The 27,217-nt window shown below is 38.0% G+C and overlaps 1 protein-coding gene across 6 annotated transcripts in view; it reads left to right on the plus strand.

Moving 5' to 3' along the window:
• The window catches only part of HDAC8 (histone deacetylase 8), a 410,969-nt gene that overhangs the window by 161,694 nt on the left and 222,058 nt on the right, over positions 1-27,217 (plus strand). For all 6 annotated transcript variants that reach the window (XM_059680413.1, XM_059680411.1, XM_059680410.1 and 3 more), the window contains exons 8-9: positions 21,586-21,758; positions 24,789-24,883. In XM_059680413.1, coding sequence (XP_059536396.1) covers positions 21,586-21,758; positions 24,789-24,883 — 268 coding nt within the window. The remainder of the gene's footprint in view (positions 1-21,585; positions 21,759-24,788; positions 24,884-27,217) is intronic.

A 27,217-nucleotide genomic window follows, 5' to 3' on the forward strand; every position in this document is an offset into this window, starting at 1 on the left:
TATAAACCAATTCCCATGCTCCACTACACTGAATAAGAATGAGGATCCGAGCTCACCTTTCACATGAGGAGCCAATGAGGCAGCCTCATGTCCCAGGCGGCGCAAGTCCCCACCCCCATCCCCGATGCTGCAAGTCCCTGCCCACCCACGCCTGAAGCGTGTGCAGCCTGCTGATTGGTCATTACATGACAGCGTCCCAGCCAATTTGCATATTACCCTATTATAAGTATAGATTATTTTTTATAGCTCTTCAACCGCTTTTTTTCAAACATCAATTTCATGCATGGGCTAACCAGACTAGCCTATCCAGAAAGAACTTATTCTCAAGGACAACAGCAAGCTCATTAAAGGAATAGCTCATTTAAGCCTAATTTTTTATTCCTAAGGGAATTCTTTTGTCCATCTATACTGAGCTCCACTGATATCCAACAAGGAAGAGGGGGAAAATACATATTGCTAATCTTAATACACATATACTTCTGTAGTATATATTTATTGTGTGAGAATTTTCCTTAGACTCTGACATGGCCTCTGAAATACAAGGCAGTGGTGTTTTAAGCACAGGATCCATTCCTGTGGGTCTGGGGCCAACATTCACCTCTCTGAAGCCACTCTGACTTTCCTACAAAACATAAAGCACCTTAAGTCACCTTATAGTGTTTTAAAAACATTAATTAACGAAAATTAAAGGGAGGGAACTAACATGAAACAACATAGGGGATTTGCGTATCTTTAAGTATAATGACATTGTTTTATTCATTCACTTGGCCAATATTTATTGAGTGTCTGCTTTATGCCAGTACTGTATCTAGGCACTTGTGGTGGTAAACAAGACAGATGAGGCTCCCACACCCTGTAGTTAGCTCTTAGGGAGCACTTGCCTGTGCCAAGCATAGCACTAAACATTTATTTGATCCTTATAGTAGCACACAGTCTACAATATCTACAATAGGTATTCTCACTTCCATCTTACAAGTGAGAAAACTGGAGCTTAGAAAGATTGATTTACATAAGGTTGCATGGCTAGTAAGTGGTGAAACCAGAGTTAGAATCCATGTTTCTCTGCCTACTAATGATCAGCTACATTGTCCCCAAAGTGTCATATAGAATATGAAATTTCTTCACAAAGAAAAAATATCATCCCAAGACTGCTTGGAAAATTTTATCTCAGGGGATTGCAGAGAACCGCTAAAAAAAGAAAGCATTGAAATTTATGCAAATGAACCACATGATCTGTACTATGCACAATCCATTGTGTTTATGATTCTGGAAGTGCAATTAAGATTTTTGCTCCCCTCCCCCCCAAAAAAATTAATATCTTAACCCTGAGGATTTAACTTGTAATTTTATGGACAGAAACCAAGAAAAAATATTTCCAGATTTTAAGACTTGGGTTTAAAGTTTGGAAACATGGAGATTCTGTAAATCTGCTTTTTTTTTTTCCCAATGGAGAAAATCCTGACTTCCTGCTTTAGAAAGTGAATAGTGTCACATGTAATTTTTTTAGAGGTCATCTCATAGAATTAACACCCTTTTCATGTGGTTATTTTTAAGACTAGTATCAATAAAGATTTTTGATGTTATGCATTTTTGCAACTGTAGACATAATTTATATCATCTCTTGGTTCTGGCAGAAGGCCATATCTACATAGAGGATTGAGATTTTTTCATCCAGGCTATAAGTTATTCATATAATACCCTATGGAATAAAATGAGAACCAAGGACCATCTCTAAAGGACATACAAGTGAAATGTTCCCTTACACTACTGACTTTTAATGTTAATATTTAAAGAAGGGATGTTTTAATGATAATAGGTTTTTCTTTCATTATAATAAAGAAAGAATTTATCTGCAACTTGGGACTTGAGACTTCTTATCATTTAATTTTAGAAGTAGGTAAATAGATCCTTGGTGAAAGAGAATCCAACAATTATAACCTACTCCTGGGAGCTTGGTGATGTGGGGCAAAAGCAACACAGACACATATTTATACATTAAATTTTAAGCAATACAATTTATTTATTTAATTTATTTTTTCTTTTTCTTTTCTTTTTTTAAAATTTTGTTTTATTGCTTAAAACATTACAAAGAGTATTACATATGTCTCCTTTTTTTTTCTCCCCTTGACCTTCCCCTAGCCTCCCATGCCCCCCAGTGTCTTTTGTCCATTGGTTATGCTTATATGCATGCATACAAGTCCTTTGATTGATCTCTTACCACCCCCCCAAACCCTCCCCGGCTTTCCCGCTGTAGTTTGACAGTCTGTTTGATGCTGCTCGGCCTCTGTATCTATTTTTGTTCATCACTTTATAATGGTCTCAATTATCCATAAATGAGTGAGATCATGTGGTATTTTTCTTTCATTGACTGGCTTATTTCACTTAGCATAATGCTCTCCAGTTCCATCCATGCTGTTGCAAATGGTAAGAATTCCTTCTTTTTTATAGCAGCATAGTATTCCATTGTGTAGATGTACCACAGTTTTCTAATCCATTCATCCGTTGATGGGCACTTAGGCTTTTTCCAAATTTTAGCGATTGTAAATTGTGCTGCTATGAACATAGGGGTGCATATATCCTTTGTGATTGGTGTTTCTAGCTCCTTGGGATATATTCCTAGAAGTGGGATCACTGGGTCAAATGGGAGTTTCAGTTTTAACTTTTTGAGGAAACTCCATACTGTTCTCCACAGTGGCTGCACCAGTCTGCATTCCCACCAGCAGTGCACGAGTGTTCCTTTTTCTCCGCATCTTCTCCAGCACTTGTCGTTTGTTGATTTGTTGATGATAGCCATTCTGACAGGTGTGAAATGATACCTCATTGTTGTTTTGATTTGCATCTCTCGGATGATTAGTGACTTTGAGCATGTTTTCATATGTCTCTTGGCTTTCTGAATGTCCTCTTTTGAAAAGTGTCTATTTAGGTCCTTTGCCCATTTTTGATTTGATTGTTTATCTTTCTTTTGTTAAGTTGTGTGAGTTCCCTATAAATGTTTGAGATTAAGCCCTTATCAGTGATAACATTGGCAAATATGTTCTCCCATGCAGTGGGCTTTCTTGTTGTTTTGTTGATGGTTTCTTTTGCTGTGCAGAAGCTTTTTGTTTTGATGTAGTCCCATTTGTTTATTTCCTCTGTAGTTTCCAATGCCCTAGGAGCTATGTCAGTGAAGAAATTGCTTTGGCATATGTCTGAGATTTTGTTGCCTTTTGGATTCCTCTAGTATTTTTATGGTTTCCCGTCTTACGTTTAAGTCTTTTATCCATTTTGAGTTTATTTTTGTGTATGGTGTAAGTGAGTGGTCTAATTTCATTTTTTTGCATGTATCTGTCCAATTTTCCCAACAGCATTTATTGAAGAGACTGTCTTGACTCCATTGTATGTTCTTACCTCCTTGGTCAAATATTAATTGAGCATATTGGTTTGGGTCAATTTCTGAGTTTTCTATTCCATTCCATTGATCTAGGTGTCTGTTCTTGTGACAGTACCAGGCAGTTTTGAGAACAGTGGCTTTGTAATACAGCTTGATATCTGGTATTGTGATCCCACCTACTTTGTTCTTCTTTCTCAGGATCGTGGCAGCTATTCGGGTTCTTTTTTTATTCCAGATGAATTTTTGGAGTATTCGTTCTAGGCTTGTGAAATATGCCATTGGTATTTTAATGGGGAGTGCGTTGAATTTATAGATTGCTTTGGGTAGTATGGACTTTTTAAAAAAATATATATTTTATTGATTTTTTACAGAGAGGAAGGGAGAGAGATAGAGAGTTAGAAACATCGATGAGAGAGAAACATCGATCAGCTGCCTCCTGCACATCTCCTACTGGGGATGTGCCCGCAACCCAGGTACATGCCCTTGACTGGAATCGAACCTGGGACCTTTTAGTCCGCAGGCCGACGCTCTATCCACAGAGCCAAACCGGTTTCGGCTAGTATGGACATTTTAATGATGTTGATTCTACCAATCCATGAACATGGTATGTTCTTTAATCTGTTTATGGCTTCCTCTGTCTCTTTTTTCAGTGTCCTGTAGTTTTCTGAGTAGAGGTCTTTTACCTCTTTAGTTAAGTTTATTCCTAGGTATCTTAATTTTTTTGGTGTGATGATAAATGGGATTGCTTTTTTAGTCTCTCTTTCTGTAAGTTCACTATTGGTGTATAGAAATGCCATAGATTTCTTGGCGTTAATTTTGTATATTGCTACATTGCCAAATTCATTTATTAAGACTGTTTTTTGATGGACTCTTTAGGGATTTTTATGTACAATATCATGTTATCTGCGAATAAGGACAGTGTTACTTCTTCTTTTCCAATTTGAATGCCTTTTATTTCTTCTTCTTGTCTGATCGCAATGGCTAATACTTCCAGTGCTATGTCGAACAGTGTTGGTGAAAGCGGGCATCCCTTTCTTGTTCCTGTTCTTAGGGGAAATGGTTTTAGTTTTTGCCCATTGAGTATGATGTTGGCTGTGGGTTTGTCATATATGGCTTTTATTATGTTGAGGTATGATCCTTCTACTCCCACCTTGCTGAGAGTTTTTATCAAAGACGGGTGTTGGATTTTGTCAAATGCTTTTTCTACATCAATTGATATGACTATGTTGTTTTTTTTTTCTCTCAATTTGTTTATGTGATGTATCACATATATTGATTTGCGGATATTGTACCATCCTTGCATCCCTGGGATAAATCCTACTTGGTCATGGTGTATAATCTTTCTGATGTATTGCTGGATCCAATTTGCTTGGATTTTATTGAGAATTTTGGCATCTATGTTCATGTGGGATATTGGCCTGTAATTCTCTTTCATTGTGTTGTCTTTATCTGGTTTTGGTATTAGGTTGATGCTGGCTTCATAGAATGAGCTTGGAAGTGTTCCTTCCTCTTGGATTTTTTTCTAGTAGTCTGAGGAGGATAGGTTTTAGTTCTTCCTTGAATGTTTGGTAAAACTCCCCTGTGAAGCCATCTGGTCTCGGGCTTTTGTTTGCTGGAAGCTTTTTGATTACTGCTTCAATTTCGTCCATAGTTATTGGCCTATTGAGATTTTTAGATTCTTCCTGATTGAGTTTTGGAAGGTTGTATTTTTCTAGGTATATGTCCACTTCCTTCAGGTTGTCTAGTTTGTTGGAGTAGAGTTGTTCGTAGTATTTTCTAACAATCATTTGTATTTCTGTGGGGTCTGTTGTTATTTCGCCTCTATCATTTCTGATTTTGTTTATTTGGGTCCTCTCTCTTTGCTTCTTGGTGAGCCTGGCTAGAGGTTCATCAATCTTGTTTATCCTTTCAAAGAACCAGCGCTTGGTTTCATTGATCTTTTGTAATTTTTTTGGTCATTATCCCATTTATTTCTGCTCTGATCTTTATTATCTCCTTCCTTCTGCTTCCTCGGGGCTTTTCTTCCTGCAGCAATACAATTTTTTTAAATTCACTTTCATTTGATGAAAAGTGAGAAACTCTCTAGGAATTTGCATTTGAGAAGAAATAATTATATAGCCTTACCTCCATCTTCATCCCCATTTTCATCACTACCTAAGAGCTGGTGAAAATACTTTACAAAATTCTTTTAGATGGCTTCAGTGAGGTCACAGCTGTACCACCTTGATCATCACTAGCTCACTTTGGCCCAGCGATAAAGGTAACAGAAGCTGCTAATTCATTTTATAAACCCTTCACTTTGTAAGTATTTGTATCAAGTGCTTTTGTTCTATTTGATAAACTTTTATCCTGCTTCTACATGGTATGGCTAATATGGAATTGCCTGTTGTTTCCATAAAAATGGATGACTCAGACACTAATTAAATGCACACGTAGAAACGAGGCCAAAGTGGGCTATTCATTTATTGTTCCCAGTTTGGTTTCCCTTTAAAAATATTAAATTCAAAAAAACATTAAGTGGCTAAGAATATAGGATAATTTGGAGAGGAGGTACTGTGCTTAATTATCTGAGTTGTCCTTCACCCTCTGTCAGTGAGCTAACCCTGCCTGTTTCCAATACTTGGTTAGGGTTGCAGTAGAGAACTGTTTTGGTTTTTTTTTGTTGTTGTTGTTGTTTTTATAGATTTTTATTGACCTCAGAGAGGAAGGGAGAGGGAGAGAGAGATAGAAACATCAATGATGACAGACAATCATTGATCGGCTGCCTCCTGCATGCCCCCTACTGGGGTTTTAGCCCACAACCAGGGCATGTGCCCTGACCAGAAATCGAACCCTGACATCCTGGTTCATAGGTTGATAATTAGCTACTGAGCCATGCTAGCGGAACAGTAAAAAAATGTTTTTGTTTTTCTACCTGATCCTTTGAGTTTTAAATCCATGTGGTTAGACAGACAGTTATGTATTTTTCTCCCCCCTCCTCCTTGGCCGGTGTCTTTCATGACAAGTTCCTAAACTCCTGTAACAAGTAGCCCTGACACCACAACAGCCCCCTATCTCCAGCAAAGAGTCTTCATAGGTGATTTTTTCCATTTGAAGTCAAGGAGACAATCTCCTGAAATTCTGTGGGTTTGTTCTGTCACTGTGATGTGTACCTTCTCTGCTCTCTTCTTAGTGCTGAATGATCCCTGACCCCTGGAGAAAGTGACCTGATTCTTCCACAGCAGTTTAATAGTTTCTGATGTTGAGAATTGCACCCTTTAACGTAGGACTGCTCTGTCCCTTCAGTTTAGCCTCGAGAAAACTACCCTATGGGCTTTGCTTTCACATGTTACAGCTTTGAATAACTGCTCCTGACACTGCCGTTCACCCACAGCTGCTAGCACTGATGAGCTGCCTCGTTATGTCCTGTTGACATGGACCGTACAAGATTAAGTTAAATCTGGTGTTCCTCATTTGACAAAAAGTCCCAAAGTTAAGTTTTGCTGGAGCCATACTCGTTGGTCCTTAAAGAAGGACCAAAGAAAAGACTCTCCCCAAAACAAACCAACATATCAAATAACCAGCTAACAAGTTAACAAGTGAAAGGGTGTCTGTGTGTGCCAGGCACTAAAGGCAGCACATTTGCCTAGAGACCGTAAAAGTGCAGCTGAGGAGTGAACTGGAGATGAAGGGGTGTGTGCATGCCCACTCCAGGTGTTAAAATCCTGAAAAGGAAGTAAAGGATGGGGGAGGTGTTAAATATATTGATGATAAAAGTAGAAAATGATCTATCCTATTTAAATATAGGAAAGCCTCACTAACTCGGCCTAATTAGAGGTAAGCAAGTCTGAATCATGGAATATTTTAAAATGCATTTGTATTACTTTCAAGCACTGGACTCGCTAGTAATTCAAACTAGAATAACAACACCTCAGGGAAGGAATTTTACGAATCATTTGTAATTAGCACATCCATTATTTGTATATAAGTGGATGTGCACAAAGTACATAAAGAGTTTATTCTCTTAAGACAGACATTTCCCAGTGCAATCCTGTTTACGGTATTAATTTGCTTAGCCAGCCCTTTTGGTGCCAAGATAGATGTATGTAAGAAATGCTTATTTCCTCAGGGAAGAATGAATCGCTTCCCTGTGTTTAGTCCAGTAACTAAAAAGCGGAGCGCCACTTGATTGGTTTGGGATTTCCAGGATATGGGGTTTTGAATTTGCATACAGACCAGAGAGATTTCATATGGAGAAGATCTGGCAACCATTGCCAGAGACCCAGTTTCCCCATCTGGATTTAATTGAAGTGATCTGGACTTCATCAAGCAACAGGACACTGATCCTAAATGATCCACCAGACACTTTAATGTAGGCATGTTTAAAATACATCCTGCCCCAGAAAAATAACTGTTAAAATATGATGAGTTGGAGTTACTTATGTGCAGTACTTAAAAGTAATAAAAATGCATTTCTTTTTAAGTCCCACAAAAACCATGCAATATCAAGTTAATGATGAAAATCAACCTCCAAACTCTTTCTTGCACACCTTATTGTGTGACGGCATTGCAGAGATTTCCAATCATCCGGGAAAGGATATTATAATTTGATGAGCTGCACCAGGTGCTAACTATATGGCAGGATTTCAGCTTTGAATCTTAGGGAGGCCCTCCTGGGTAAGGGTGAGGGAAGGGCTAGGGCAGTGATGGCGAACCTATGACACGCGTGTCAGAGGTGACACGCGAACTCATTTTTTTGGTTGATTTTTCTTTGTTAAATGGCATTTAAATATATAAAATAAATATCAAAAATATAAGTTTTTGTTTTACTATGGTTTCAAATATCAAAAAATTTCTATATGTGACATGGCACCAGAGTTAAGTTAGGGTTTTTCAAAATGCTGACACGCCGAGCTCAAAAGATTCGCCATCACTGGGCTAGGGGCATGTTTACTGTTAACAAATCATTATTGTCTTCCTAAGTTTGAAAATCAGAGCAATTGAATTGAAAAAGAGGACATATCAGGTATATAGGAAGTGCAGAAAATATGATTAAGGAATGAGAAACAGAGATAGAGGCCTGTATCTCTACCTGTATGTATTAAACTATGCTCTGGGTAAATTATAACTTCTTCAAGGCTTAGAGAGTAAAAACTAAGTGCAGAAAGCATACACAGAAGTACATATACACTCAAATGTTGTAGCTGCAGTTTGGAATGACTCCAGCTCTCCCCCGCCCCCCCCCCCAAGGGCATCACTATCCAGGGTCTGCAAAAGCCAAATAGTTGTTTGGCTTCCAATCTGATTTTTTTCCTAAGAAATCAGAGAAGTAGGTTTCAGTGTTAATAATATATTCTCCCTACCTCTATCTAACAGAAAGGCACTTGTGTTTCTGCCCCTTCTTAAAGTGAAATTTCTGTTTGGTAAAAGGTAATAGATTGGCAGCACTGGAAAAGGAATTACTGTGTTCCCAGAACAGGTATAACCATGCAGTGACACTATGAAATTTCTCTCTGCCTTTGGGGAACATTAGAGTACTATTCAGGAAGTCACAGCTATGGTGTGCTATGCTGAACTCAATAGTATCCTAGTGGGCTGAAAGAATTAACATAGCATTCCAAGGACCTGACTTAAGGCCATTCATTTATTCATTCAACATTAGGGACTGTTTGTTATGTGCCTGGTGCTGGAATAAGACTTTGCAAATGTTATATCAGTTAATCCTCACAATAAACCGATGAGGGAGAGAATATTCTTGTTTTAGAGAAGAAAACCAAGGTTAAGAGAAGTGAAGTGATTTGTCCACGTTGCTATGCAAGCACTGGATCTAACTTTATCTGACCCCAAGTGCAGTGTTTTCCCTGAACTCCATGTTGTGAAAGCTACAAAAGGGATGAGTGAGACACATGCCCAAATAATGTGACACAGAGCAGAATGCAATCTGTGCTATGGGGAGTGGTCCTGGTGGTTTCAGAACAATGAAATCACCTGCCCCCAATCAAATAAAGAGTTATTAGTAAAGCTGGCCTTTATTCTTTAATTATTCTTTAAGTCTTTCATTTTGGTATGTGTGTTTTTTAAACTTATTTCTCCAAATCAGCCTGCCTCTCAGGGTGCCCTAAGTCCTGTCCAAATTAATATATACTCTGCTTGCTAGGGCCTCTGGACTTTCAGAATGAGAAGAGCCCAAAACCAGTAAGGTTTATTGAAAAGAGCACTGGATTGGAATTAGAATTAGTGTTCTAATTCCGGTTCTGATGATTCAGTATGGACCACTGGCAAGGTCCTTTAATTCTGGATGACTCACTTTCCCCTGTGTAAATGAGAATGGTTTACTTCAAAGAGGTAAAGAGATAAGTAATAGCAAACTAAAAATAGTATACAGCCCTTTTTGTTGTCAAGGTGACATATAATTGATGAGTAGAATTACTTACTACAAGGCATGTTAGAAAGAGATGCCAATTAGAATATATGTTTTCATATAATGGACTCAGCAATTAGAGAAAAGATGCCCCTGTAAAATGTTAAGAAACTACATCTCAAAAAAATTAAAACAGCAAAAGAAATGTGATGATTGTTTGTTTCTTTTGGAGGATCTGGGGGTTTAGAAGTTTGAGGGGATTTTTGTGTGTCTTTGGGGTTTTTGTTTTTGTTTTTTTATACTAAAGATGTTCATGGGACCAGTACAGCTTGTTTATGCTAAAAGTAGAAACAGAAACTTACAGGAAATAAGATGTCTTCTGGATATGTCCAAGAGGCAGCCCTGGCCCCAAACAAAGTGACACAGTGACTGCCTCTGAATTTCCTGCATCCCTGAACTGTTTGTAATAGACACTCAGGAATCACTGAGGCATTTACCATACACTGTGTCCCCTCTCAGGTTGAGTTTTTGCAGATTAAGTTAGCAGTGCTAAATTAAAATATGATAGGATTTAGAGAAAACATACCTGTGAAAAGTTGAAGAGCTCCCATTTGGGACTGATGAGTGCTACTTTGGGTCCTTAACAGAATCTCCCTCTGAGTCAGATCCAATACAAAAGGTGTACAATTTATATTATAGTAAAGGCTTTGCTGCTGGCAATAACTTTTCTCAGGATGATCTTGGCAGGTAACAGCATTAGTAACAAATATTTCTATTTTCTTCTACATCAGTGGTTTTCAACCTGTGGGTCGCAACCCCTTTGGGGATCGAACGACCCTTTCACAGGGGTCACCTAAGACCATCGGAAAACACATATATAATTACATATGTTTTTGTGATTAATCACTATGCTTTAATTATGTTCAATTTGTAACAATGAAAATACATCCTGCACATCAGATATTTATATTACGATTCATAACAGTAGCAAAATTACAGTTATGAAGTAGAAACAGAAAATAATTTTATGGTTGGGGATCACCACAACATGAGGAACTGCATTAAAGGGTCGCGGCACTAGGAAGGTTGAGAACTACTGTTCTACATCCTATCCTTCTTGGTTTTTCAACTTTGAATTCCTCATTTCTTTCATCTCTGTTGATGAAGTCTCTAAAGCAGTGGTTCTCAACCTTCCTAATGCCGTGACCCTTTAATACAGTTCCTCATGTTGTGGTGACCCCCAATTTCATTGTTACAAATTGAACATAATTAAAGCATAGTGATTAATCACAAAAACAATATGTAATTATATATGTGTTTTCCGATGGTCTTAGGTGACCCCTGTGAAAGAGTCATTCGACCCCCAAAGGGGTCGCGACCCACAGGTTGAGAACTGCTGCTCTAAAGGATGCTGAGAGTGCTTGTTGGAAAACAAAGATGATAAGGCTACTCTAGCTGGTGTGCAAGCTAGAAGTCAAGAGACCAAACATTCTGGGAACTTGCACAGATCAAAGATCTAGCTGCTAGAGGGACAAGTTTGGGTAACCACCTCCTACCACCATCATTGATTAAGGATGACTGTAACACCATCTCTGGCATCCCATTGCCCTGGTATTACAGGTAAAGTGTCACCAGTGAATTATCTCAAGACACACAATAGAAGCTGTGGTCTACCCTGATGAAATAAAAGAAAAGGGGCTAACTCTATAATTTGGTCCTTGGGCTTTTCCTTTTATTTAAAAGCATCATTAATGTCATCACCCCTGGCTTTTATCCTCCTCAGGCACTAACCGCCCTCCCTAAAGCAATGCCTATAGAAACAGCTACCACAGCCTCTCTTCCTCATTTGAATAGCCTTGTCTGAAAACCAGACAGCTGAATACTGAGAGGTCAGGTTTCTCATCCAGAAAACTGCATTTCAAATGAATATCTTGCGTGTTCATAGGGAAGTTACTAATCTAGTGTAATGAGATGCTTGTCCTCCCCCTCCTTTCTGGGTAAGAGATTTTATACTTTGCCAAAACCTAAAATTAATGATTTGCAGTGTACAAAACTGTTAAAATGGTAGGGAAACTTTCCCAAAAGCAATCTGGAGTGATATTTTATTCATTTCTTTATTTAATGATTACTTAGTGAAAGCCTACTATGTATAAAGTTTTGATTGTACCCTCAAGGGAATTAGTGGAGATATAAAAATTATAGATACATAGAGAGATATACATTTGTATTCATAGTCACATGCATTTGAATAAAATAAAATATGGAAACTTATAAGAATCATAAAACATAAAATGCTATGGGCACTCAAAGGGAGAAAATACTTTGTTAAAAAGCTTAATTGAGGATATAACATTTGATCTAGGTTCTAAAGGGTAGCTAATTACTCTATCTTTACAAAGTGTGTGAATGTATATGTGTTTATAAAACCTGGGTCAAGTTTAAATACACAAAGAGTATAGGGAAGGAAGTTCTACACAGATGGTATAGCAAGATCAAAGCCAGGAGGGAATGGGCTATGTACAAAGAAGAGCAGTGGTTTAGTTTGGCTGGACTGTAAAGTGCATGAGAGGGATAAGTTGCAAAAAAGATTGGGAAAGTGTGTGGGAATTACATCATGCAGGAGCTGGCATGCTTAGCTATGAAAATTTTTACTATATTCTATAAGCATTTGGGGAGCCACTGAAGGTTTTAGAATGAGGAAATAATATCAATTTGCTCAGAAAGATAAACACTCAAAAATAATAACACTGTTGCTGCTACTGCTGTTATAAAGAATAATATGTGTAAATTGGCTGACATAAACATCTCATGCATAGTATCTCAGTAAGTCATACAAGCAGGTATATTATAGTGGTTCAGAACATGATTCTGGTGCCAGGCTGCCTGAGTTCAAGCACTAGCTCTGCCAGTCAATAGCTGTGTGATCTTGTACAGATTTCTTAATCTCCCTGTGCTGCTGTTTCTCCTATAAAATAAGATTAATAATACCTACTTACAAATTGTTATGAGAGTCAGGTGAGCTGATACATATAAAGTGCCTAAAACAGTGCTGTTTTGAATACAGTGCTCAATAAATGTTAGTTGTTACCATTTTTATTCATGAAAGAGATGGAACATAAGCTAGCCTTTAAAGAACAGATATGATGTAGACATGTAGAAAGGAGACTTCCAGACACAAAGAAGTACATGGCAAAAGAAATACATAAGAAAGTGCACCCTGGTTGGGTGGTTCAGTTGGTTGGAGCATTGTCCCATACACCAAAAGGTTGTGGTCTGTTCCTGGTCAGGGTAAATACCTAGGTTGCGGGTTCAATCCCCAGTCAGGGCGCTGTACAGGAGACAGTTGATCAATGTTGCTTTCTTCTTTCTTCTCTCTTCTCTCTTCTCTCTTCTCTCTTCTCTCTTCTCTCTTCTCTCTCTCTCTCTCTCTCATCTCTCATCAATAAAAAGATATCCTTGGGTGAGGATATTTTTTAAAAAGTACAAGGTGAGTGAGGTAAACCATGGACAGTTCAGTTTGCTTACAGAATAGTATGGGTTAAGCAGTTATTGGATAATAAGATAAAAAAGGTAAGCTAGAGTCAGATCATAAAAGACTTTGAATCATAGGCTAAGAATTTTAAGCATAATCGAAAGCAAATGGAGTGACATTGAAGGCTTTTGAGTAAAGAAATGACTTGATCATAACCATTCCTAAGGAAAATTAATCTAATGATAGTATCTGTGTGATGCATTGGAGAGGTAAGAGACTTGAGACAGTGGAATTAATTAGGAAGCTATTGGAATCCACAAAGGAGGTCATAAGGGCTAGGTTAGAGTACTGCAATAGGAATGAAGAAGAGAGAATGGGAGAGACATTGATGCATGACTTATAACTGAAGAGAAACAGGGGAAAGGGAGGAATCAGAAAGAGTTTCAGAGTATTGAACGTGATGACTAAAAAGGTGGGGTATCATTAGCAGAGATGGGGAATAGAGGAGAAGGTAAATGTGACAGGTTCAGCATAGTCAAAATGGGGCTATAAATTATAGGTGACTTTGTAGAAATTGACAAGCTGATACTAAAATTTATATGGAACTTCAATCCAAAATAGCCCAAGCAAACTTGAAAAGAAAGAAGAAGGTTGTAAGACTCACTTCCCAACTTCAAAACTTACAACAAAGCTACCGTAATAAAGATAATGTGTTGCTGGCATGAACAATGGAATAGAGTTCAGGATCCAGAAATATGTACAATCAATTTATTTTATACAAAGGGTACTAATACAATTAAATGGGGAAAGAAAGGTCTTTTCAACAAATGGTTCTGGGACAACTGAGAACAGTATGCAAAAGAATGAATTTGGACCCTTACCTCACACCATATACAAAAATTAAGTCTATATAGTGTAAATATAAGAGCTAAAACTACAAAACATAGATGTAAATGTTCATTACATTAAATATGGCGCCAAAAGCACAAGCAACAATATTAAAAAACATATAAATTGGATTTCATAAAAATTAAAAATGTTTATGCTTCAAAGGACACTATCAAGGAAGTGAAAGACAACCCATGGAATGGGAGAACTTTTTTTTTGCAAATCATGTATCTGATAAGGGATTTATATTTAGAATATATAGACACAACTTAATATTAAAAATACAAATGACCCAATTTAAAAATGGGCAAAGCACTTGCATAGACATTGCTCTAAAAAGATATACAAAGGACAAAAAAAAACCATGAAAAGATAATCAACATCATCAGTCACCAGTTAAATGCAAATCAAAACCACAGTAAGATACCACTTTACATCCCCTAGGATAGCTGTAATAACAATTTTTAAAAACCAGAAAATAAAGATGTGGAAGAATTGGAACCTTCATACATTGCCAGTGAGAATGTAGTATGGTACAACTGCTGTGGAAAACAGTCTGGTAATTCCTCAAAAGATTAACCATAGAGTTACCATGTGACCCAGGAATTCTACTCATAGGTATATATCCAGACAAAAACTTGTACACAAATGTCCATAGCAGCATTTTTCATATGAGTCCCAAAATAGAAACACCCCAAATGTCCATCAGCTGATCAAGAAAATGTGGTATGTACAAATAATGGAATAATATTCAGCCATAAAAAGAATGAAATAGTGATACCTGCTACAACATGGACGAATCTTGAAAATAGTATGATAAATGGAAGAAGCAAGTCAGAAAAGGCCACATTTATATAAAAGTTAGATTAGACAAATCCATAGAAAATAGATAAGTGGTTGCCAGGGGCTGGCGAATAAAAGAATGGTGGCAATGGTTAGTAGCTTCTAATGGGTATAAGATTTCTTTTGGGTATGATGAAAATGTTCTAAAATTTATTGTGATGATGGTTGCACAACTCTATATACTAAAAGTTGTTGAATTGTACACTTTAAAAGGGGGAATTGTTTGGTATATGAACATCAATAAAGTTTTTTTAAAATGTATTTTTTAATTGAGCTGTAGCCATTGATGGACAACTGCAGATTTTCGAGTAGTATCAAGTAGCAGTTCCTTCTGAAAAGTTGAAAAGGTAGCAGTTCATCCATGTTGTAGCATGTATCACTACTTCATTCCTTTTTATGGCTAAATATTATTCCATTATTTGTACATATATACATATATATGTACATGTTTACATATCCTATATAATAAAGAGGTAATATGCAAATTAACCATCACACCCTCACAACATGGCTTCCTACAACCAGGCCAGCAGGGGGGTTAGTGAGGGACGACCAAACGACTGAACAGCAGGTTGCGTGGGGCAACCAGGCCGGGGGGGGGGGGGGCATGAGGGGTGACCAGTCCAGCAGGTGGGGGAAGTTAGGGGCGACTAGGCTGGCAGAGGGAAGCAGCTGGGGATGACCAGGTTGGCAGGGGGGGGCCAGTAAGAGGTGACCAGGCCAGTGGGGAGGGGGGCAGTTAGGGGCGACCAGGCTGTCAGGGGGAGCAATTGGGAGTGATTAGGCCAGAAGGGGGGCAGTTGGGGTTGACCTTGCTGGCAGCAGGGAGCAGTTAGGGGTGACCAGGCTGGCGGGGAGGGCAGTTAGGGGTGATCAGGCTGGCAGGCAGAGGCGGTTAGGGGTGATCAAGCTGGCGGGGGGGGGGGGCAGGGAGGGGGTGATCAGGCAGGCAGGCAGGTGAGCAGTTAGGAGCCAGTGGTCCAAGATTGTGAGAGGGATGTCCAACTGCTGGTTTAGGTCCAGTTGCCAGGATCCAGCCTAAATCGGCAGTCGGACATCCCCCAAGGGGTCCCAGATTGAAGAGGGTGCAAGTTGGACTGAAGGGACAACCTGCCCCGTGCATGAATTTCATGCACCAGGCCTCTAATATATATGAAATTTCATAATATTTGAGTAGTGTAAGAAAGTGACATTGACCTCAAAAAAGGAGAGATTGATTGATGACAAGAATATTAGATTTGGAACTAGCCATAGGAAAAAGAATATTTCAAGTTCTCTTTTCTCTTCCTGTGAATTCAGAATGAATACACACAGTGTGTTTTCTCCTTTGACACTCTCCCCCGACCCAATCTGTCACCACTCCCTCTAAGGATTTTCCAAATTTTTCTTATCTTGCTTCCTGTTGCTCTTGTGCCTAGAATACTTGAATACCCTTTTTGCTAATCCCTTTGTCTCCAGACTTTCTCTATATTTGGACTTACATGCAATAGCAAAAATCAAATTTTCTAATCATTCTTTTTCAGCAACATCAGTACTTTCACTTTTTCAGTGGCTCCCATTTGACTGTCACACCAAATGAAAACTTGCAGTCTTGAATTTGTGTCCACCATATAGCCCTCTATAGTTGTCCTCATTTCCAGTTGCTTTAATATTTATACTGTTTACAAAATATTTTACTTTTTTCAAATCTTCTAATTACCCTTTTCTCTACCCATCCTAATCTTTTTTTCTTTATTGATTAAGGTATTATATATGTGTCTTATCCCCCCATTGCCTCCACCCCCTCATCCTGCTCATGCCCTCACCCCCCTGGTGTGTGTGTCCTTTGGTTATGCTTATATGCCTGCATACAAGTCCTTTTGTTGAACTCTCCCCCTTACCCCCACCCTCCCCTACCTTCCCTCTGAAGTTTGAGCATCTGATTGATGCTTCTCTGTCTCTAGATCTCTTTTCGTTCATCAGTTCATGTGTTCATTATATTCCACAAATGAGTGAGATCATGTGATATTTATCTTTATCTGACTTATTTCGCTTAGCATAATGCTCTCCAGGTCCATCCATGATGTTACAAATGGTAGGAGTTCCTTCCTTTTTATAGCAGCATAGTATTCCATTGTGTAGATGTATCACAGTTTTTTAATCCACTCATCTGCTGATGGGCATTTAGGCTGTTTCCAAATCTTAGCTATTGTAAATTGTGCTGCTATGAACATAAGGATGCATATATCCTTTCTGATTGGTGTTTCTAGTTTCTTGGGATATATTCCTAGAAATGGGATCACTGGGTCAAATGGGAGTTCCATTTATATTTTTTGAAGAAACTCCATACTGTCTTCCACAGTGGCTGCACCAGTCTGCATTCCCACCAGCAGGGCACGAGGGTTCCTTATTTTTTCACATCCTCGCCAGCACTTGTCATTTGTGGATTTGATGATAGCCATTTTGACAGGTGTGAGATGGTACCTCATTGTCATTTTGATATGCATCTTTCAGACGATTAGTGACTTTGAGCATGTTTTCATATGTTTCTTGGCCATCCTTATGTCCTCTTTCGAAAAGTATCTATTTAAGTCCATTGTCCATTTTTTGATTGGGTTGTTTATCTTCCTTGTGTTAAGTTGTATGAGTTCCCTGTAAATGTTGGAGATTAAACCCTTATCGGAGATAACATTGGCAAGTATGTTCTCCCATGCCATGGGTTTTCTTGTTGTTTTGTTGATGGTTTCCTTTGCTGTGCAGAAGCTTTTTATTTTGATGTAGTCCCATTTGTTTATTTTCTCTTTAGTTTCCATTGCCCTAGGAGCTGTATCAGTGAAGATATTGCTTCGGCATATGTCTAAGATTTCACTGCCTGTGGATTCCTCTAAGATTTTTATGGTTTCCCGTCTTACGTTTAAGTCCTTTATCCATTTTGAGTTTATTTTTGTGAATGGTGTAAGTTGGTGGTCTAGTTTCATTTTTTTTTTTTGCATGTATCTGTCCAACAAAATTCTAGGAAATCAGATTCAGCATTACATCAGAAAGATGATGCACCATGACCAAGTAGGACTTATCCCGGGGATGCAAGGATGGTACAATATCCATAAATCAGTAAACATGATACATCATATAAACAAATTGAGAGATAAAAATCACATAGTCATATCAATTGATGCAGAAAAAGCATTTGACAAAATCCAACACCCTTTCTTGATAAAAAAAAAAAACCCTCAGCAAATTGGGAATAGAGGGATCATACTTCAACATAATAAAAGTCTTATGTGACAAACCTATAGCCAACATCATACTCAGTGGGCAAAAACTACAACCATTTCACCTAAGAACAGGAAAAAGACAGGGATGATCACTTTGACCACTTCTGTTCAACATAGTGCAATTAGACAAGAAAAAGTAATAAAAGGTATCTAAATTGGGAAAGAAGACGTAAAACTGTCATTCTCAGATGGCTTGATACAGTACATAGAAAACCCAAAGACTCCATCAAAAAATTATTAGTCTTAATAAATGAATTCAGCAATGTAGCAGGATACAAAATTAACACCTAGAAATCTATGGCATTTTTATACACCAATAGTGAACTTACAGAAAGAGAGATTAAAAAAACAATCCCATTTATCATTGCACCAAAAAAATTAAGATACCCAGGAATAAACTTAACTAAGGAGGTAAAAGACCTGTACTCGGAAAACTACAGGACACTGAAAAAAGAGATAGAGGAAGACATAAACAGATGGAAGAACATACAGTGTTCATGGATTGATAGAATCAACACATTAAAATGTCCATACTATCCAAAGCAACCTATAGATTCAATGCACTCCCCATTAATATACCAACGGCATATTTCACAGACCTAGAACAAACGCTCCAAAAATTCATCTGGAATAAAAAAAGGCCCTGAATAGCCACAGCAATCCTGAGAAAAGAACAAAGTAGGAGGGATCTCAATACCAGGTATCAAGCTGTATTACAAAGCCACTGTTCTCAAAACGGCCTGGTGTGACAAGAACAGACATATAGATCAATGGAATAGAATAGAGAACCTAGAAATTGACCCAAACCACTGTGCTCAATTAATATTTGACAAAGGAGGCAAGAGCATACAATTGAGTCAAGACAGTCTAATCTTTTATTTACTTTTATTTCTAAATAATCATAGATTCACAGGAGGTTGCAAAGAAATGTACAGGGAAGTCCTGTGCACCCTTCCTCAACCCTCCTTCAATGTTGACATCTTGCACAATTATAGTACAATCAAGAAGTTGACATTGGTACAATGCATAGAGCTCATTCACTTTTCACCAGTTATACATGTACTGGTGTGTGTGTGTGTGTGTGTGTGTGTGTGTGTGTGTGTAGCTCTATGTGCCTTTGCATAGCCACATCTCCTTCCACAATCAAAATACAGAACTGTACCATCACCACAAGATTCTTTCATGCAACTACACCTATCCTTAACCTCTGGCAACCGCTAATGGTATTGTGCAATATGTATTTGGGGATTGAACTTGTTCACCCAGCATAATTCCCTTGAGACCCATCCAAGTTCTTTTACATGTATCTGTATTTTCCTTCCTTTTTTGATGAGCAATCTTCCAATGATATGGATGTACCACAGTTTAACTAATCACTTGTTGTATTTTATCTGAGTTGTTTCAAGTTTGGATTGTTACAAATAAAGCTGCTATGTTCATTTATGTGCAAGTTCCTATATGAAAATAACTCTTAATTTCTCTTGAATAAATGTGCAAGAATCAATTGCTAAATTGTATGGTAAGTCTATTTTTAGTTTTGATGGAAATTGCCAAAATATTTTCCAGAGTGGCTGTATCATTTTACTTTCTCACCCACAATGTATGTGTGATTGTTTTTCCTACATCCTCACCAGCAGTTGATGTTATTACTATTTTTTATTTTAGCCATTTTTATATGTGGCTCATCATAGTTTTTCTGATCTTTTGAGACCTAAGTCAAGAGGTACCCCTATAGAGCCTTTTCTAACATCATCTGTAAGTCGATTACTCTCTCCTCTATGCCATTTCTGCTACTTCATTCATCATTGTATTTTAATTATTTATTGACATAGTCTGACTCTTCCCTCTGTTCTGAGCCACATGAAGATAAGAACTGTGCCACATTCATCTTTGTTCCTGCAATATCTGGTACAGATTTATGCTGGACACACAGAGGGTGCTCAGTTAATGTCCAAACTGAGGGAAAGAATGAATGAGGAAAACCTTAGTCTTTCTTGCCTCCCATTCCTCTACATTACCTGTAAACCGTTTTTAGAAAAGAAATCATTCCTTCCACTCTGTCTCACATCAGCAACTAATAAGGTGCTGTGTACATGTAGATGCTCAATAAATGTTCGCTCACTATTCAGGTGGCTTATCATCCCTCTGCACCCAAGAGATAAGCACATGAAAGAGAGGGTAGGCCTGAGTATTCCTATATTGAGTATCATATGTCATAAGTTTTATAATATTCTTATAATCTCCTCAACCACTCAATATTTGCATAGATGAGAAATCAAAACAAAACAGTCCTTTGAGTCAAAGAATGAGACTCTGCAGCTGAGCACTTTTCAATAGTTTCAATCCCCTTGTTACATATGAATTTGAGAGATCAGCATTTTATATCCCTGAATTCTTTTTGCAGTTTCAGAAGGATCTGGGATTTTTCTGTTTTTGCTGCACTGGTATAATTTGACGTGTTGACTATGAAGGGGTATTAACCCCAGCATTTTTAATCACTTTTTTACTCTGCTTTTTCTCAACTCTAAAGTATGTTAATTTGCACATGTTTATATGTCTCTGTGAGTTACTCAGGCCCTTGAGTACTGGTATATGTTTTGTCTGGGAACTAGATTGTAAGCCCCTTGAGAGCAGGGACCTTATAACTCCTAGGAATGTATTCTGGACATCGTCAGTGTTCAATTAATGGGAATACTGGAAACCTGACTAAGGTCATCTGTAACATTGACAACTTCCTTTTCTAACTTGAAAAAAAGTTGTTAAGTTGATTTGATAACATTGAATGATTCTACCGAAAATTATGCTAATTTCTACCCACTACAATTTGTTCTTTAGTCTGCTTTCAGATTTATAGTTTTGGATCAGTTGTTGCAGTTCCCTTCCCTGTAATACTCTGGTTTACAAAGGAATTGGGAAGGGCTGAATTTCATAACCCAGAAGTTCTTTAGCATAATAAAAAGTAAGCTAATAATGTTTATACTTTCAAAGCATGTAATTCTTTCACCAGCCCCCAGTGATAACTAGGTGATAAACTCGAAGTATGTTGACAATCTTAATTATGAGAAATAATCCTTAATAACCAGTCAATATATATGTCTTATTTTCCCAGGTTGTAAAATGAAGTAATGTGTACGCTGTGTACTATGACTGTTGAAGTTAAATTAATTTGAAAGTTTCAAGGAAGTCTGAGTTCTAAAACTCAGGACAAATTCGGTCCTTAGTGAGGATGGAGTTGGATAGAATTTTTCTGACTCATCCTTTTTAGATGGAAAGTGTGATGAGTTTGACAAGTTGTATTTTTTTCCTTCAATATTTCCTGACTCAACTATACCTCCTACTGGCTCCACCATCATCACCACCTCTAGAGCAAACTAACCTATCATTTTCTGACATTTTATATTCTTTCTCTTTTATACAGTGTACTAAAGGAGGTATATATGGCCTTTAATCCCAAAGCGGTGGTCTTACAGCTGGGAGCTGATACAATAGCTGGGGATCCCATGTGCTCCTTTAACATGACTCCAGTGGGAATTGGCAGGTGTCTTAAGTACATCCTTCAGTGGCAATTGGCAACACTCATTTTGGGAGGAGGTGAGTACAAAGGAAGGTCACCAGGAGGATTTGTTGACCTTCCTCCATATTTTATTTATTGACACTGAGGAAAACTTGACTTTCTTAGATTAGATAATATCAACCTGCCTGTGGTCCAGAAGCCTGATTCATTGAATTCTGCTACCTTCATAGTTCAGCATAAGGAAGTATTGATACACTTCTACTCAGTTTGGTGTATGCATTGACTCCTTGGCACTCCAATACAAAATGTTCAAAACATTTAAGTTAACAGTGACACCAGATCTTATTAAGAATAAGAGGCCCGGTGCATGAAAATCATGCACTTGCGGGGAAGGAGTCCCTCAGCCCAGATTGTGAGAGGGCGCAGGCCAGGCTGAGGGACCCCATCAGTGCAGAATGGAGGCCGGGGAGAGATACGGGAGGTTGGCCAGCCGGGGAGGGACCACAGGAGGGCCTCAGGGCATGTCTGGCCCATCTTGCTCAGTCCTGATCAGCCAGACCCCAGCAGCAAGCTAACCTACAGGTCGGAGCATCTGACCCCTGGTGATCAGTGCATGTCATAGTGAGCGGTTGAATGGCCTTAGCATATCATTAGCATATTATGCTTTTATTGGTTGAACGGCTGACCGGATGGCCGGACACTTAGCATATTAGGCTTTTAATATATAGGATAGAGAATGCTAACAGTGGATTTTGATCCATCTTCTTTCAGTGTAGTTTTGATTCCCAGTTCTAATAATAATCTTATAGAAACATACCACTAAAATTCTAACCCTACTCAAATATATGTAGTGAACACATGAATTCATTAAACCTAAGCTGAAATCAGGAATGACTTTTACCCCACAACATCCTAAAAAACCATGGATTTGTACAATAAAGTAAAATTGAGAGATCTAAAGAGTCTATTGGACATTCTTGCCATCAGTGTGTACTGATGTTTTATATTACTTAACCAACAGAAGCTGAGTTTGTTCAATAGAAACATTTACACATTTGCGAAAGGCACCTATCACAACCTCAACTACCTTTGAAGATGCCTTGCTTAGAATCTTCTATCTATCTGGCAGAGTCTTTATTTTATTGGGTGAATGCATCAATGTGTTAAAATAACATGGTCAAGTTAGATTGAGCTTAAAATGTATGTATTATGGAACAGCTTATAGTTTGTGGTTCTGTCAGCCTGTTGTAAAAAATAAAGTTAGAAGAAACCATGGGAAGGCCTTATGAATGAGCATTCAATACAAATACACAAGCCTGGTCCTTTGGCAGCCTCGAACTCTAGAGGGATCAAAATTAAAGGTGGTTACAAGAGACAACCTCTTATAAAGAGCCAGAAAGAAATGTATTAACTTCAACTCAGGGAAAAAATAACATTGATAACTGCTGTGTGGCATATAACTTTATTTACCAGCACAAAGAATGATTATTATGATACAAGTATAGTTACAGGAAAAGAAAACAAAAGACCTTTCCACAACACATATCTGTGCAAATTCAACTTTTGTTTGAGGCTTCAACCTATACTTACCATTTTTAAGGCCTCTTAGCTTCTTCAGTCCAAAGTTTTGGCTTTTGAAAAATGTGTATTCCTGAAAATGCCTGTGCATAAGTGGAATTTTTAGAAATCATATTGCATGTACACTAGAGAGAACTATTACTTAAAACCTATAGTGATTCTTTTTTGAAATCAAATAATCATTCCCAGTAAGTCAACCTTAGAAATTTAGATTTTTCACATCAGGAGTGTTTAAAGTAATACCTACACTATTTCACTTAAATTTTCAACCACCAATAATGCATAAACAGTTAGGGGAGGTGGCCATAGCCTCAAGCTTCAGTGGACCTTATTGAGGCCAAAAGACACATTCTAAAAGCCCCAGTATCCCTGACCTTTCAAGGAGTAAAAAGACTTAAGAAATGGATGACCATATGTCTCAATTTATACATGTTGTCCCAGTGTAATTATTTTTTAATATATTTTTATTGATTTCAGAGAGGAAGGGAGAGGGAGAGAGAGATAGAAACATCAGTGATGAGAGAGAATCATTGATCAGCTGCCTCCTCTAAGTTCCACACTGGGGAACGAGCCCGCAACTTGGGAATGTGCCCTGACCAGGAATTGAACCTGTGACCTTCTGGTTCATAGGTCGATGCTCAACCACTGGGCCCCAGTGTAATTGTTAATAGTGTCCCCCTTTACCCTTAAAATTGTATCATTTTGGATGATAAATTTTATGGTTACCCTACCTAAAATATACTAAATTCAATTTCCCTCAGGCTGCATTGAGGTTAGGAAATCATTCTTTTTTATCCTTACACTTTTGGAATTTAGCTAAAGGCCAGTATTCTAATGCTTGCATGGCAGAACACATCTATTCAGAACAGAAATACTCTGATTGTTAGCCTATAGATATGGCTTCTGGGTGATTGACAGGACCTGACAAGATGGGTCAGAGTGTCAATCAACAGTCCCTTTCTCAGCTTACTTGATCTCTGCTACTAGGCCTGCATTTTGTGGAAAAAGGGAATGCTGATAATAAAATAAGGAAGTTTGTTTCTGTTAGCATTTTCCTTTTCTCTTCCCAGGATGTATCTAGAGCTACATCTGCCAATAGATTTAACATGCAGACCACATCCAGCAGTCATTTTATAGAATTGTTGCAAAATTCATCACAGAAACCTTCATGTTGGGTAGGTCATCTCAGGAGACCTAGGTTCCATATATCTCATTCTTGCAGATTACTCTTGATGGAATTGAGGAGCTTAGAGTCCCCAGGTGCATATTTGTTCTGAAACTAGAACCTTTTTAATCTTTGTAGGCCTTGAACTTCCCAGTTCCACACTGTGCATGGTCTGACTGGTCTACTGAAGTCTGACTACCAGGTGGTTTAAAAATATAAGGGTATGTTTGGGTGCAATTCTGCAAGTTGAAATTGTCTTTTTAGCCCTTTTATTAAAACATTTTTCTCTCCTTCCTTACCCTCTTCCCTCTCCTGCTGTTTTGTGACTATTCTTTCCTAACTTCACAATTCTTGATGGAGACAGGAGGCTATAACCTTGCCAACACGGCTCGATGCTGGACATACTTGACCGGGGTCATCCTAGGGAAAACACTATCCTCTGAGATCCCAGATCATGAGGTAAGTAAGGCTCTGACAAGTCCTCTCTTCTTTAAGGGGAAGAGCTGAGTCATTCCACCTAATCAAAATCACGTCCTCACTACTCAATACTGTTTTGTTGAGAGACACTGTAATAACAATAACATACTGTCTTGGCAGAATAGTGGACTCTTGTTCCAAAATATCCAAGACCTTCTGCCTTTTTTACAAGAGACCTCAAAGGCCAACCAACTTTAATTTCTCAATTAATTACAGAGACTGTGGGAAGGGGTCACCTGTTCACACAAAGAATTCTTTGGAATATGGATATATTTTCATCCCCAACCTTAAAAAAGAAGTGGCAGTTTTCTAAGCTTGGATCTCATCTATCTTTAAAAAGTTCCATAGGCAGTATGTCGCACCTATGTTCTTTGGTGGTAGTCCTAATTTCTCAATTTTCTTTGGCTAATATAAAATTTAAGAAATACAGATCACCACAAAGACAGGGTTGGTGCTTTTCCAGTGATTAGTGGCACACAGAGGTTGAGGTAGGATCATTCAAAATGTGTGAACCATGTCATTTAAACCCTCACCATTTTCTTTAATCATGAGTTGAGCTTTACATTTTCCATAGCAAAATGCCTGCTCTAGTTTTCCCAAAACAGGTTAATAGAAAGCTATCTGGAACCTGTGAGTGTGCTGACAATCCTTTACCCAAAGGTGTATCCTTCTCTTCTCACCTACATCCATACCTGGCAGGAAGCATGTTATCACAGATCAGGATGTGTAGCTGCAGGCCTTAGACTGTGTGACTTTATAATAATAACTTTATAATAATAAATCCACTTTCTCAAGCCAATTCCCAAGGTGTAGAGATGATACTTTGATTATAATGTTTTGATTCCTCCCAGAAACAGAAGCTGTGCACTTGGGAGCATTATGTTTTTGAAAGTTGGTATTATTTTTTTTTAAATTAGAAACAAACTAATTTTCTTACAATTTTCTTCTAACCAGAGATGAGGTATAATATGTATCTCAGAGAAAAAAAAACTCAGTATGTCTAGAATACAAATAGAAGGCAAGCTATAATTTGAGACAATTTGCTGGTGTCAGGGTTAATAGAAGTTTCTTTCCTTGACTTAACTTACCTTTATTCAGTACTTGGAAGCTTTATGAAATATAAAGGTAAGCAAATAAATGTAATCATTGTTATTGCTGTGGGAATATCTCATATTGCATTATAACTTAAAGCTCTGAGACTTTAAAAACTGATCAACTTTTGTCAAAAACCAGTTTTAAGCATATAGAAGCCTGAATGAAGAATGTGTTCTGTCCCTAGGAAACAATGTAAATCCATAGAGTCATCTGTCTTAAAAGATTGATAACATTTTAATAAAGATGAATACTGCCTCTGATACCTGGAAAAGCAATGTGCCTCAATAGGAGTAAGTTTGGCCTTATAGATAGGCATGCCCTGTCTTTATACTGACATATTCTCCCAGATTAAATGAGATCTAATGTATGCCAAGTGCCTAACACAGTTCTTGGAACATAATAGGCACATTTGACGTCTAAATTTTCTCCTTCCCCTTTGTATGCTTCTAACAACTTTTTATAATCAGACATTTATGACTTTGTGATTCATAAATTTGCCCAAATCTTTTTTGAATCCCTTCTATAATATCCTTCTGGTATTAGAGATGTGAGTCATCCAAGAAGGAACAAAGAAAAAAATTGAAATGACAGCCTTCCAAGTTTAATAAGATAATATTTTCATGAAAATTGCCAAACATAGACTCTACAGTGTGAAAGCATAAATAAGTTTTGTGCCACAATACACAGTTGCACACAAATATGCTTGTGGCCCTCTATAATCAGATAAACAAATGGTAGATAAAAAAAATATTTATTGAGCACCCATTGTTGAAAGATGCAGACTCCAAGACCCCTACCTGAAGCATCAGGGAGGGTGGGCAGTATAAGTGCTAGAGAAATATGTAGATAACAAAAATAATTATATTGCAGAGCAGAATAAGAACCACAAGACAGTAGGAACAATGGCTATGGAGATGTGCTTCAAATATAAACAGGATACAGAGGAGTGTACAAAATACCCTGCCCTCCAAGAGCTGAAAATATTATTGAGAAATATAGTCACTGACAAGGTCAAGACAGTGTAGCAGGCAACCACAGTCTGGCTGACTCCCTCACTATCTTCACTCTCAGTCTTGGGCTTTTGTTCTGTCTCCTTGGATAATAATCTTCCTCCTCTTCTAAATGCCTTTCCCCCACCTCTCTGCTATCTTCCTAGGTCCAGCTTCAAGTCCTATGCCTTTAATAATCCCTTACCTAAATATACCAAAACCCTTTCACCAC

Source organism: Myotis daubentonii, chromosome X (assembly GCF_963259705.1).
Source record: "Myotis daubentonii chromosome X, mMyoDau2.1, whole genome shotgun sequence".
In the NCBI taxonomy this organism is placed as follows: Eukaryota; Metazoa; Chordata; class Mammalia; order Chiroptera; family Vespertilionidae; genus Myotis; species Myotis daubentonii.